The sequence below is a fragment of the Rhinopithecus roxellana genome, chromosome 8 (genome assembly GCF_007565055.1).
Source record: "Rhinopithecus roxellana isolate Shanxi Qingling chromosome 8, ASM756505v1, whole genome shotgun sequence".
Classification (NCBI taxonomy): domain Eukaryota; kingdom Metazoa; phylum Chordata; class Mammalia; order Primates; family Cercopithecidae; genus Rhinopithecus; species Rhinopithecus roxellana.
The window spans coordinates 5,995,035-6,009,514 of record NC_044556.1 but is presented as its reverse complement, the minus strand read 5'-3'; the positions used below and the strand labels follow the sequence as shown (position 1 = coordinate 6,009,514).

The window sequence follows — 14,480 nt, the reverse complement described above, 5'->3', positions numbered from 1 at the left end:
TCCTTAGTTCACAAAATTGGCTGTGATCAGTGTGACTTCAACACACTCACTGCTTTCCTATCTGTACTTTCATTCCTTCCAGGAACGTGTCACAAACTAGGCAGAAGGTAAAATAGCACTCTTTTATGTCTATATTATGGACTCATGTGTCCTGTAGTTGCACTTAACCGCATCTACAACATTCAATTACTTAAAGACCATGGCAGAGATTTTTACAGTCATAAAAAAAGAGAAAAGGATGCAGAAAGAAGTGGGGGCAGGTAAACCTTATTGTTTGGATCAAGATACATTTTAGAGTTTCACGTGATTCCAGCCACAACGAAAGTAATGCCAAAGTATTTTAACATCACCTTGGCCAGGCACGGTGGCTCACACCTGTAATCCTAGCACTTTGAAAGGCAGAGGTAGAGGTAGACAGATTACTTGAGGTCAGAAGTTTGAGATCAGCCTGGCCAACATGGTAAAACCCCATCTCTACTAAAAATGCCAAAATTAACTGGGCATGGTGGGACATGTGCCTGTAGTCCCAGCTACTCGAGAAGCTGAGGCAAGAGAATCGCTTGAACCAGGGAGGTGGGGCTGCAGTGAGCTGAGATCACACCACTGCGTTCCAGCCTGGGTGACAGAGTAAGGCTCGGGTCTCAAAAAAATTAAAACCATTTTAACATTATATTAATGTTCTGTCATCCACAGGGACATTGCACACTGTCAGCATCTTTGCCATCAATGATGCCCAGTAATTATGTGCATTTAACTAAATCTTCCTTTTATTTATTTATTTATTTATTTATTTATTTATTTATTTATTTATTTTTGAGACGGAGTCTCGCTCTGTCGCCCAAGCTGGAGTGCAGTGGCCGGATCTCAGCTCACTGCAAGCTCCGCCTCCCGGGTTTACGCCATTCTCCTGCCTCAGCCTCCAGAGTAGCTGGGACTACAGGCGCCCGCCACCTCGCCCGGCTAGTTTTTTGTATTTTTTAGTAGAGACGGGGTTTCACCGTGTTAGCCAGGATGGTCTTGATCTCCTGACCTTGTGATCCGCCGTCTCGGCCTCCCAAAGTGCTGGGACCTTTCATTTATTTAATAGTCAGAGTCTCACTCTGCCACTCCACCTAGAGTGCAGTGGTATGATCACGGTTCCGTGCAGCCTCGAACTCCTGGGCTCAAGCAATTCTCCTGACTCAGCCTCCTGAGTAGCTGGGACTGCAGGCAGGTACCACCATGCCTGTGTAATTTTTTAATTTTTTGTAGAGATGGGGTTTTGCTATGTTTCCCAGGCTGGTCTCAAGTTCCTATCCTTGAGCAATCCTCCTGCCTTGGCCTCCCAAAGTGCTAGGATTCCAGGTGTGAGCCACCACCCTGGGCTACCTTTCTTATCAAAACTCCAAATCCGGCTGGGCGTGGTGACTCATGCCTGTAATCCCCGCACTTTGGGAGGCCGAGGCGGGTGGATCACGAGGTCAGGAGATCGAGACCATCCTGGCTAACGTGGTGAAACTCCATCTCTACTAAAAATACAAAAAATTAGCCGGGCGTGGTGGCAGGCGCCTGTAGTCCCAGCTACTCGGGAGGCTGAGGCAGGAGAATGGCGTGAACCCGGGAGGCGGAGCCTGCAGTGAGCCGAGATCGCGCCACTGCACTCTAGTCTGGGAGACACAGTGAGACTACGTCTCAAAAAAACAAACAAACGGCCGGGCGCGGTGGCTCAAGCCTGTAATCCCAGCACTTTGGGAGGCCGAGGCGGGCGGATCACGAGGTCAGGAGATGGAGACCATTCTGGCTAACACGGTGAAACCCCGTCTCTACTAAAAAAAAATACAAAAAACTAGCTGGGCGAGGTGGCGGGCACCTGTAGTCCCAGCTACTCGGGAGGCTGAGGCAGGAGAATGGCGAGAACCCGGGAGGCGGAGCTTGCAGTGAGCTGAGATCCGGCCACTGCACTCCAGCCTGGGCAACAGAGCAAGACTCTTGTCTCAAAAAAAAAAAAAACTCCAAGTCCACCTAAGGCAAGGACAGGAGTTGTAATTAAGTGAATTTTAAAAGAAAGCCCACATAGTTGAGTGAGCACTTACTTCCACGAAGAATGAAAGTCAGAAAACGTAAGAATGATGGAAACCGTAGAATGTAACTGGCATGTAAAGATGTTTTATGATTATGAACTATGAACTTGCATTTAGTTTTGAGACAACATGGTCCTATGTCGGCGGCAAGCCACCCAGGTGCCGAGGCAAGAGACTGAGGACACGAGCTGTTCTGGTATAATAAAATATATAAAATAAGAATAGTTATACTAGATATAGATCATAGATATGATTACATATGAATATCACTAATCATTAGTTTGTAGCAATTACTCTTTATTCCAATATTATAATAATCCTTGCTCTATAATCATAACCTAGGAAAAACCAGGCCATACAGAGATAGGGGCTGAAGGGATATAGTGAGAAGTGACCAGAAGACAGGAGTGTGAGCCTTCTGTTATGCCCAGGCAGGGCCACCAGAGGGCCCCTTGGTCTAGCGGTAACACCAGCAGCGGACCGTGGTCTGGCGGTAGCGTCAGTGTCAAGGAAAATCACCGGCTACTTAGCAGACCGGGAAAGGAAGTCTCCCTTTCCGGGGGGAGTTTAGAGAAGACCCTACTCCTCCACCTCTTGTGGAGGGCCTGAGAGCAGTCAGGCCCGCCCACAGTTATCCGGAGGCCTAACCGTCTCCCTGTGATGCTGTGCTTCCGTGGTCACGCTCCTGGCCCGCTTTCATGTTCCATCCTGTACACCTGGCTCTGCCTTCTAGATAACAGTAGCAAAATTAGTAAAAGTACTAAAAACCTCTGATATGAAGAAATAATGGCATAGGCTGTGTCCTCTCTCTCTCTCTCTCTCTGTCTCTCTGCCTAGGCTGCCAAACAGGGAAGGGCCCCCTGTCCAGTGGACATGTGACATGTGACCTTGTCTATCATTGGAGATGACTCACACTCCTTGCCCTGCCCCTTTTGACTTGTATTCAATAAATATCAGCGCAGCCTGGCATTCGGGTCCACTACCAGTAGCCACCTCTTGGTGGTAGTGGTCCCCCGAGCCCAGCCGTCTTTTCTTTTTTTTTTCTTTTTTTTTTTTTTTTTTTTTTTTGAGATGGAGTCTCGCTCTGTCACCCAGGCTGGAGTACAGTGGTCAGATCTCAGCTCACTGCAAGCTCTGCCTTCTGGGTTTACGCCATTCTCCTGCCTCAGCCTCCCGAGTAGCTGGGACTACAGGCGCCCGCCACCTCGCCCGGCTAGTTTTTTTTGTTTTTTTTTTTTTTTTTTTTTTTGTATTTTTCAGTAGAGACGGGGTTTCACCGTGTTAGCCAGGATGGTCTCGATCTCCTGACCTCGTGATCCGCCCGTCTCAGCCTCCCAAAGTGCTGGGATTACAGGCTTGAGCCACCGCGCCCAGCCAGCTGTCTTTTCTTTTATCTTTGTTTTGTGTCTTTATTCCTACAATCTCTCCTCTCCGCACAGGGGGAGAAAAACCCACCGACCTTGTGGGGCTGGACCCTACAGTCCTAGATCTTATTGAGTGTGATAAATATCCTCAATCAATAGAATTTGTAGAATTATATTAGAATAAAACAAGGCATAACTGACTTCTTCTTGGTATCTTTTCAATGGATTTAATCTTTTTCTTAAAGGGGCAAGAATATTTTTATTGTATATTTTTTCCTGGTAAATTAGACTATATTTTACTGTGATTATGGAATTCGAAAATCCCTAATGTTTTGCCCTCCTAACATTCTTCAATAGGTTGTCTCCAAGGTAGGTGTATACAGAATGAGGTGAATAACACAAAATCAATTACGAAGTAGCTCTAAGGAAATTGGGTTTGTCACAACTGAGAACTATTACTGAGGGTGTATTATCCTATGTGAAAACTTAATTGCTGAATTGCTTGTATCCAAAATATAGACACAGTGCTAGATGCTGGTTTACTCATGTCCTATTTTCCAATTCTCTCTCTCTCTTTTTTTTTTTTCTCAAAAGGTGTCCAAGCTACACAGACCCAGAGAATCTCACAGGTGTCTCAGAATTCCTCCTCCTGGGACTCGCAGAGGATCCAGAATTGCAGCCAGTCCTTGCTGGGCTGTTCCTGTCCATGTACCTGGTCACGGTGCTGGGGAACCTGCTCATCATCCTGGCTGTCAGCTCTGACTCCCACCTCCACACCCCCATGTACTTCTTCCTCTCCAACCTGTCCTTGGCTGACATCGGTTTCACCTCCACCACCATCCCCAGGATGATTGCGGACATGCAAACTCACAGCAGAGTCATCGCCTATGCGGGCTGCCTGACTCAGATGTCCTTTTTTGTCCTTTTTGCATGTATGGATGACATGCTCCTGAGTGTGATGGCCTATGACCGGTTTGTGGCCATCTGTCACCCCCTGCAATACCGAGTCATCATGAACCCACGCCTCTGTGGCTTCTTAGTCTTGTTGTCTGTTTTTATTAGTCTTTTGGACTCCCAGCTGCACAATTTGATTGTATTACAGCTCACCTGCTTCGGGAATGTAGACATTTCTAATTTCTTCTGTGACCCTTCTCAACTCCTCCACCTTAGCTGTTCTGACACCTTCATCAATGAAATGGTCATATATTTCATGGGTGCCATATTTGGCTGTCTTCCTATCTCAGGGATCCTTTTCTCTTACTATAAAATTGTTTCCTCCATTCTGAGAGTTCCATCATCGGGAGGGAAGTATAAAGCCTTCTCCACCTGTGGCTCTCACCTGGCGGTTGTTTGCTTATTTTATGGAACAGGCCTTGTAGGGTACCTCAGTTCAGTTGTGTCACCATTCCCCAAGAAGAGTATGGTGGCTTCAGTGATGTACACGGTGGTCACCCCCATGCTGAACCCCTTCATCTACAGCCTGAGGAACAGGGACATTCAAAGTGCTCTGTGCAGGCTGCACGGCAGAATAGTCAAATCTCATCTTCTCCATCCTTTTTGTTATATGGGCTAGAAATGGCAGCAAAATTTAATACCTAGGCCTGCAAATCCTGCCCCCTTGGTCACATTATTTTTGTTGCTTGATGGCTTTCATTCCTCTGTGGGTTTTGTATGTGAATATTGCTTGCTCTGTTTTGTCTTTAGTTGCAGTGGGTGAGTATTCTAGAATCCTTTGTTCATCATATACATCATGAATGATGCCAGTATACCTAGACAGCCTCCTTTAGTATCTGTGCAATGATCTTGATATCCAGGTGCAATCACAAATCTTTTCTTATAGACTTGAAATCCTCACTTAACTATGCAGGTGCAATCACAAATCTTTTCTTATAGACTTGAAATCCTCACTTAACATTGTCAAGAGGTTTTGGGAAACTTCAACTTTAAAAAAACGAAGTGCAGCAGGTCCTGAAATAAGGTGACTCTGTTCAATGTTTAGTTTTAATTTTGATGAGAAATGAATAAATTGGTTTCATGGTTCATCGTTTTGCTTGAATTGTGGTTTCTAATTTTCTGTGAAGGATGTTAAGTGAGGACTTATCGTACTTCGTAGTTACCTCCCTTTTTACAGTTCTCGTGTAATTTCTGTCCAAATCGCATCTAGGAAAATCACTTTAGGTAACTCATGTGTGATGATGTCTATCAGTGGGCCTCACATTGGTTTTATTGAAATCACCTGGGGACCTCACACATACTGAGGCCTGGGTGTCATTACCAAAATGTACTTGAACCTGTGTGGGTTGAGGAATTTTTTTTTAAAAGCACCAGGAATAGTTCAAGTGATGACGTTTCTAAAGGGATGGAGCTACAATGGGTAAGTTACAAAAGAGTTTAACGTAGCACCAGGCGACGTGATTCATTCAAATATCTTAAAATGCATTGTCGTTCAGCACTGTAGAAATTTACATTGTGGCCAGGCGCGGTGGCTCACACCTGTAACCCCAGTACTTCGGGAGGCTGAGGTGGGCAGATCACCTGAGGTCAGGAGCTGGAGACCAGCCTGGACAACACGGTAAAACCCCATCTTCACTAAAAATACAAAAATTAGCCAGGCGTGGTGGTGTGTGCCTGTAATCCCAGCTCCTCAGGAGACTGAGGCAGGAGAATCACTTGAATCCGGGAGGCAGAGGTGGCAGTGGGCCGAGATGGTGCCATTGTACCCCAGCCTGGGCTACAGAGGGACACTCCATCTCAAATAAAAAAAAACAAAAAACAAAAAAGAAATTAACATTATGCTGGTTTTTTTAACCACTATAATTTTTATTGTAGATTTATTCAGCATAGATTTATACACATATAGTTTTTCTCCTCTTTTACTCTTGTGCATACATTAAAAGGGAAATAGAAAAGAATAATATGGTAACAGTATCCCTGAAACTTCACATTCAGAGACTAATTTTTTTTTTTAATTTGCTGTATTTTCAGTTTTTATAAAGAAAATGTGGGCCGGGTGCGGTGGCTCAAGCTTGTAATCCCAGCACTTTGGGAGGCCAAGACGGGCAGATCACGAGGTCAGGAGATCGAGACTATCCTGGCTAACATGGTAAAACCCCGTCTCTACTAAAAAATACAAAAAACTAGCTGGGCGAGGTGGCAGGCGCCTGTAGTCCCAGCTACTCTGGAGGCTTTGGCAGGAGAATGGCGTGAACCTGGGAGGCGGAGCTTGCAGTGAGCTGAGATCCAGCCACTGCACTCCAGCCTGGGCGACAAAGCGAGACTCCATCTCAAAAAAAAAAGAAAGAAAATGTGGTATATGTATACACAATGGAATATAATTCAACCATAAAATGCATCACATCCTGTCATTTGCAACAACATGCATGGAAACTGAAATAAGCCAGGCACAGGAAGATAAATATTGCATATTCTCACTCATGTGTAAGAGCTAGCTTGTGAGTCTCATGGCATTAGAGAGAAGAGTGCTGGTTACCAGAGGCTGAGAAGGCTGTGTGAGTAGGTGTGGGGGATGAAGAGCGTTTGGTTAATGGACACCAACATACAGTGAGATAGAAGGAATAAGTTCTAATATTTGGTAGCACAGTAGGGTAGGTATAGTTAAAAATAATTTATTATATATTTCTTTTTTTTCTTTCTTTTTTTTTTTTTTTGAGTCTCACTTAGTCACCCAGACTGGAGAGCAGGGGCACGATCTCAGCTCATTACAACCTCTGCCTCCGGGGTTCAACTGATTCTCCTGCCTCAGCCTCCCGAATAGCTGGGATTACAGGCGCCAGCCTCCATGCCCAGCTAATTTTTGTATTTTTAGTAGAGATGACATGTTTCACCCTGTTGGCCAGGCTGGTCTTAAACTCCTGACCTCAAGTGACCACCCGCCTCAGACTCCCAAAGTGCTGGGATTACAGGTGTGAGCCACCTGGCCCATTTATTGTATATTTCAAAATAGCCAGAAGAGATTTGAAATGTTTCCAAGAAAAAGAAATGATAAATGTTTGGAGTGATGGATATTCTAAATATCCATAATTACACATTGCATGCTTATATCAAAATACCACGTGTACTTTGTGGTATTTTTATATGTAATTATTACATTTGAATAAAAACATTGATGGCTATTTTAAATGGAACTTTTGAAAATTAAATTATAACTGTTTTAGTGTATAGAAATAGAGTTTTGTTTTGTTTTTTTTTTTTTTGGCATAAAGAACTTCATGCCTGGGCGCAGAGGCTCACGCCTGTAATCTCAGCACTTTGGGAGGCCAAGGCAGGTGTATCACTTGAGGTCAGGAGTTCGAGACCAGCCTGGCAAACATGGTGAAACCCCCGTCTCTACTAAAAATACAAAACAAAATAGCCAGATGTGGTAGTGGGCGCCTGTAATCCCAGCTACTCAGGAGGCTGAGGCAGGAGAATTGCTTGAACTCAGGAGGTGGAGTTTGCAGTAAGACGAGATGACACCACTGCACTCCAGCCTGGGTGACAAAACGAGACTCTGTCTCAAAAAAGGAATAAAAAACAAAACAAAACAAAAAACCTCAATTAAATTTAATTTGTCTAAGGCTTTTCTTGTAACACAACAAAACTGCACGTATACTTTCTGAATCTAAAATAAAATGGCCTGGCACGGTGGCTCACACCTGTAATCCCAGTACTTTGGAAGGCTTAGGCAGGCAGATCACTTGAGATCAGGAGTTTGAGACCAGCCTGGTCAACATGGTGAAATTCCGTCTCTACTAAAAATACAAAAAAAATTAGCCAGGCGTGGTGGCGGGCGCCTGTAATCCCAGCTACTCGGGAGGCTGAGGCAGGAGAATTGCTTGAACCCAGAGGTGAAGGTTGCAGTGAACCAGAATTGCACCATTGCACTCCTGCCTGGGGGACAAGAGTGAGACTTCCTCTCAAAAAAACAATAATAATAACAAATAAAATAAAATAACTCATGCAAGCACCCTCATGTGCTCTATTATTGAACCTGATGATTTATCTATGATTTATTTCATGTTTCCTATGTTGTCAAGCATATCATCTGAGAATAGTGACAATTTCATCTTTTCCAGTCCTTGTGCTTTATTTGGTCATCTCCTGCCAACTTGTCTCAGACTCCAGCACCATATTGAGAGGCAAGGTCGGTGAGGATCCTTGTTTGTTACTGTTGAATCTAAAGCAAAGGCTTCAGGCCAGGCGCAGTGGCCCAGGCCTGTAATCCCAGCACTTTGGAAGGCTGAGGTAGGTGGATCACTTGAGGTCAGGAGTTCGAGACCAGCCTGGCCAACATGGTGAAATCTTGTCTCTTAAAAACACACAAATTTTGCCCGGTGTGGTGGTAGGCGTCTGTAATCCCAGCTACTCAGGAGGCTGAGGCAGGAGAATCACTTGGACCTGGGAGGCGGAGGTTGCAGTGAGCCAAGATCATGCCACTGCATTCCACCTGGGCGACAGAGTGAGACTTTGTCTCAAAAAAAAAAAAAAAAAAATGTAAAGGCTTCTCATATCCTTCTATTCAGCGGTATTTACAGAAGGGTTTTTGTGCATCTCCTTTATCAGGTTTAAGGCATTTTACTTCCAATCCTAATAGGCTCCGAGATTTTGAATTTTACTTTTGGATGTTGAAATGGATCACAGTTTGTATCTAATGAAATAATCTCTCTTGTTTAATGTGTCAAGGCAGTGAAATACCCTTACACTTTTCCTGATATTATATATAATATATATGTTAGAGACAAGGTCTCACTCTGCGCTCCAGATTGGAGTGTAGGAGCACCATCATAGCTCACTGCAGCCTTGAATTCCTAGGCTCCAGCAATCCTCCCACCTCAGCCTCTTTAGTAGCTAGTACTGCAGGCACATGCCACTACATCCAGTTTATTTTAAAATTTTTTAAAAATTATACCTTAAGTTCTGGGACACGTGCAGAACATGCAGGTTTGTTACGTAGGTATACACGTGCCATGGTGGTTTGCTGCACCTATTAACCCATCATCTACATTAGGTGTTTCTCTTAATGCTATCCCTCCCATAACCCCCACCCACCGACAGGCCCCAGTGTGTGATATTCCCCTCCCGTGTCCATGTGTTCTCATTGTTCGACTCCCACTTATGAGAACATGCGGTGTTTGGTTTTCTGTTCCTGTGTTAGTTTGCTGACAATGATGGTTTCCAGCTTCATCTATATCCCTGCAAAGGATATGAACTCATCCTTTTTTCTGGCTGCATACTATTCCATGGTGTATATGTGCCACATTTTCTTTATCCAGTCTATCATTGATGGGCATTTGGGTTGGTTCCAAGTCTTTGCTATTGTGAATAGTGCTGCAATAAACATATGTGTGCATGTGTCTTTATAGTGGAATGATTTATAATCCATTGGGTATATACCCAGTAATGGGATTGCTGGGTCAGATGGTATTTCTGGTTCTAGATCCTTGAGGAATCACCGCACTGTCTTCCACAATGGTTGAACTAATTTACCCTCCCACGAACAGTGCAAAAGCGTTCCTTTTTCTCCACATCCTTTGCAGCATCTGTTGTTTCCTGACTTTATAATGATCATCATTCTAACTGGCATGAGATGGTATCTCATTGTGGTTTTGATCTGCATTTCTCTTAATGACCAGTGATGACAAACTTTTTTTCATATGTTTGTTGGCTGCATAAATGTCTTCTTTCGAGAAGTGTCTATTCATATTCTTCACCCACTTTTTGATGAGGTTGTTTGTTTTTCTCTTGTAAGTTTAAGTTCCTTGTAAATTCTGGATATTCGACCTTTGTCAGATGGACAGATTGCAAAAAATTTCTCCCATTCTGTAGGTTGCCTGTTCACTCTGATAGTTTCTTTTGCTGTGCAGAAGCCCTTTCATTTAATAAGATCCCATTTGTCAATTTTGGCTTTTGTTGCCATTGCTTTTGGTGTTTTAGTCGTGAAGTCTTTGCCCATGTCTGTGTCCTGAATGGTATTGCCTAGGTTTTCTTCTAGGATTTTTATGGTTTTAGGTCTTATGTTTAAGGAAAGACAACCTTTTCAACACATCATGTTACAAAACAGGATTTCCACATGCAGATGAGTGGTGGTGGATCTTTACCTTACAACATTTGCAAAAATTAACAAACTGGATGAAAGACCTAAACTTAACAACTAAAATAATAAAAAAATTACAGAAAATATTGGGAGATACTTTCATTATATTAGATAAGTTATGATTATTTGTATAAGACACAAAATGCACAGGGAACAAAAGAGAACAGAGATAACTTGGGCTGGGCGCAGTGGCTCACGCCTGTAATCCCAGCACTTTGGGAGCGTGAGGAGGGTGAATCGTTTGAGCACAGGAGTTCGACACCAGCCTGGCCAACATGGCAAAAACCCATCTCTACTAAAAACACAAAAATTAGCTCTGCGTAGTGGCACACATCTGTAATTCCAGCTACTCGGGTGGCTAACACAGAAAAATTGCTTGAACCCAGGCGGTGGAGGCTGCAGTGAGCTGAGATCGGTGCACCATGCACTCCAGCCTGGGTGACGGAGTGAGACCATGTCTCAAAAAAAAAAAAAAAAAAATATAGATAACTTGGTTACATAAAAATTTTAAAACACTTCTGTGTGTCTAAACACACTATCAACAGAGTGAAAAGATAACCCATACAACTAGAAAAAAATTGCAAATTCTGTATCTGATCAGAGGCTAATATCCAGAATATAAGAACTCCTACAACTCAGTAATGAAAAAGTAAACCTCCCCTTTAAAAATGAGCAGAGGAGATGAATAGATATTTCTCTTAAGAAAGTATACAAATAACCAATAAGCATAAAAAATGATGTTCAACATCTCGGATCGTCAGAGAATGGCAAATAAAAAGCACAATAAGATACCACTCATTAGAAAGGCTATTATAAATAAAAATGACAAGCATCAGAGAAACCGTCGAGAAGTGGAAATGCGCGTACACAGCTGGAGGGAATGGAAATAGTGTCGTACTATGAAAAACACTGATGGTTCCTCAAAAAATTAAAAAGACATTTACCAGATGATGCTACAGTTCCGCTTCTGCATACACATTGAAAATAACTGGCCGGGCGCGGTGGCTCAAGCCTGTAATCCCAGCACTTTGGGAGGCCGAGACGGGCGGATCACAAGGTCAGGAGATCGAGACCATCTTGGCTAACAGGGTGAAACCCCGTCTCTACTAAAAATACAAAAAAAAAAAAAAACTAGCCGGGCGAGGTGGCGGGCGCCTGTAGCCCCAGCTACTCCGGAGGCTGAGGCAGGAGAATGGCGTGAACCCGGGAGGCGGAGCTTGCAGTGAGCTGAGATCCGGCCACTGCACTCCAGCCTGGGCGACAGAGCAAGACTCCGTCTCAAAAAAAAAAAAAAAAAAAGAAAGAAAAAGAAAATAACTGAGACCTCGTGTGAACGCTCATGCCTGTAATCCCAGCACTTTGGGAGGCCAAGACGGGCGGATCACAAGGTCAGGAGATCGAGACCATCCTGGGTAACACGGTGAAACCCCGTCTCTACTAAAAATGCAAAAATTAGCTGGGTTTGGTAGCACACGCCTATAATCCCAGCTACTCAGGAGGCTGAGGCAGGAGAATTAATTGAACCTGGGAGGCAGAGATTGCAGTGAAACAAGATTTTTTTTTTTTTTTTTTTTTTTTGAGACGGAGTCTTGCTCTGTCGCCCGGGCTGGAGTGCAGTGGCCGGATCTCAGCTCACTGCAAGCTCCGCCTCCCGGGTTCACGCCATTCTCCTGCCTCAGCCTCCAGAGTAGCTGGGACTACAGGCGCCCGCCACCTCGCCCGGCTAGTTTTTTGTATTTTTTAGTAGAGACGGGGTTTCACCGTGTTACCCAGGATGGTCTCGATCTCCTGACCTCGTGATCCGCCCGTCTTGGCCTCCCAAAGTGCTGGGATTACAGGCTTGAGCCACTGCGCCCAGCCGCAGTGAGCCAAGATTGTGCCACTGCACTCCAGCCTGAGCTACAGAGCAAGACTCCATCTAAAAAAAAAAAAAAAAAACTGAACACAGGAACTAGTACAGATATTTGTATGCCCACATTCATAGCAGCATTATTCACGATAGCCAAAAAAGTGGAAGCAATCCAAGTGTCAATTGACAGATGAATGGTTAAACACAATGGAGACCATTCATACAGTGGAATATTACTCAGCCCTGAAAAGGGAGAGAATTCTGACACATGCTACAACATGGATCTACCATGAAGACATGCTGCTAAGTGATATAACTTACCAGGGGTTGGTGAGATAGAGGAATGAATAAAGTTCAAAGGGGACTGAGTTTCTGGTTTGCAAGATAAAAAGCTCTGGAGATGGATGGTGGTGATGATTACACACCAATGTCAATGTTCTTACGCCATTGAACTGTATACTAAAAAAATAGTTAAACTTGTAAAATTTTAAAATGTGACACTCTATATAAAATCATTTATATTTCTAATTTTTTACATTTATATGCAGTATATTTACCATAATAAAAAATGAAAATAAAAAGCAGATCTTTAAAAAAAAGAAGGGAGTAGTACAGATTAGCTTTCTCCAAACAAGAGGGAAGGTCTAAAACCTTCCAAGGACACTCATTTTCTCATCTTGCATTAATATGAAGAAGTCCTTAGAGATTGGGGAACATCGACCAATTTGGCTAATGAGGAGTTCTGTGCCTTGAGCCCCCAAGGCCGTAGTATACTAAATACTCAGCCTGTGCCTCCAGCCCTGCAGTGTCAGCTTCCAGTCCAGTGGGCTCCACACCTGTCATCTGCATCAGGACGCTCATGTCTGACCCTGTCTTCCTGCCAGTCCTGAGGACGGAGCCTGAGTCTCCATCATGCACCATGCAGGGAAGACAGCGGACCTGCTCTCTGTGGTCATGGCCCAGCAGAGGGGAAGCACAGCTCAGTGAGTGCTGAGGGACGGTCGGGAGCCTTGTTTCATCATCCTCAGCACAAACAGGACAGTGGGGTGGACAGATGGGAGGACACCAATGTGCAAGATGTCAGCTCAGAGGACTGTGGAGTTTATGTTCTGGGTTGTGAGGGGGGTGGTCTCAGAAACCTCATTCAAAATTTTACTTTCCTCCCTGATTCAGTGTTCCATGGAGATCTCACCTGTAACAGCCTAAAGTAGGTTCCTTTTAGCTGTTCCCTAAGCACTCAAAGAGGATTGCGAATGTGATGATGAAGATGAGGAGGAAGATGGCAGTCACCGTGACATCGTGACCCTTACGGAGGGCTTCCTAAATGCCAGGCTTTGAGCTCTGTGTTCGATGCAGCCTATTTCATTTCATCTGTGTCGTCTTCTGCAAGTTATAAATGCACACATTATTATTATTTTACAGAAGAGGAAAGATGCAAAGCATTTTTATATAACTTGTACCAGCTCAAGGGGTAGGAAGGGGTGAAACCATGTTTGCACCAGGCAGTCTAACAACTTGCCTTGTGTCCAAGTGAGATTAAATAGATCGTAGATGCTCCCTGGGTGATCTATATGCGATGGATGCATAAAGTAGAGGCACATTAAGTTTGATATATTGTTGTTAATACTTTAAAGCTAGTCATATCCATACCATTCAACTTAAATATCCTGTTACCTGAAGATCTGGCTTTCCTACATCTCTGATAGGGCATATTATTTTTTTCCTAATATAAGTACACACCGAGTTCTGAAAGGAATGACTGAGTTTCTTTCATTTCTAATTCTTCAGGCCTTTATTTTATATATATATATATATATATAGAAAATATGTATTTATTTTATATATGTATACTTATTATGTATATATATCTTATTGAGTCTCACTCTGTCACCCAAGCTGGAGTGCGATCTCGGCTCACTGCACCCTCTGCCTCCTGGGTTCAAGAGATTCTTGTACCTCAGCCTCCCGAGTAGCCAAGATTACAGACACCTGCCACCATGCCTGGCTAATTTTTGTATTTTTAGTACAGACAGGTCTGACCATTTTGGCCAGGTTGGTCTCGAACTCCTGACCTCAAGTGATCCTCCCGCCTCAGCCTCCCAAAGTGCTGGAAT

The 14,480-nt window shown here is 43.8% G+C and overlaps 1 protein-coding gene across 1 annotated transcript; it reads left to right on the top strand.

The window, feature by feature from the left end:
- Nucleotides 1-3,861: 3,861 nt before the first annotated feature.
- On the top strand, nt 3,862-5,094 carry LOC104682286 (olfactory receptor 7E24). The gene has a single exon (XM_030936324.1). It carries the CDS (start codon nt 4,131-4,133, stop codon nt 4,995-4,997), a length of 867 nt encoding a protein of 288 aa, XP_030792184.1. The 5' UTR covers nt 3,862-4,130; the 3' UTR covers nt 4,998-5,094.
- Nucleotides 5,095-14,480: the final 9,386 nt, after the last annotated feature.

Excerpts from the sequence above, each read along its gene's own strand:
- LOC104682286 (XM_030936324.1), top strand. The coding sequence starts at position 4,131 with ATGTACCTGGTCACGGTGCTGGGGAACCTGCTCATCATCCTGGCTGTC.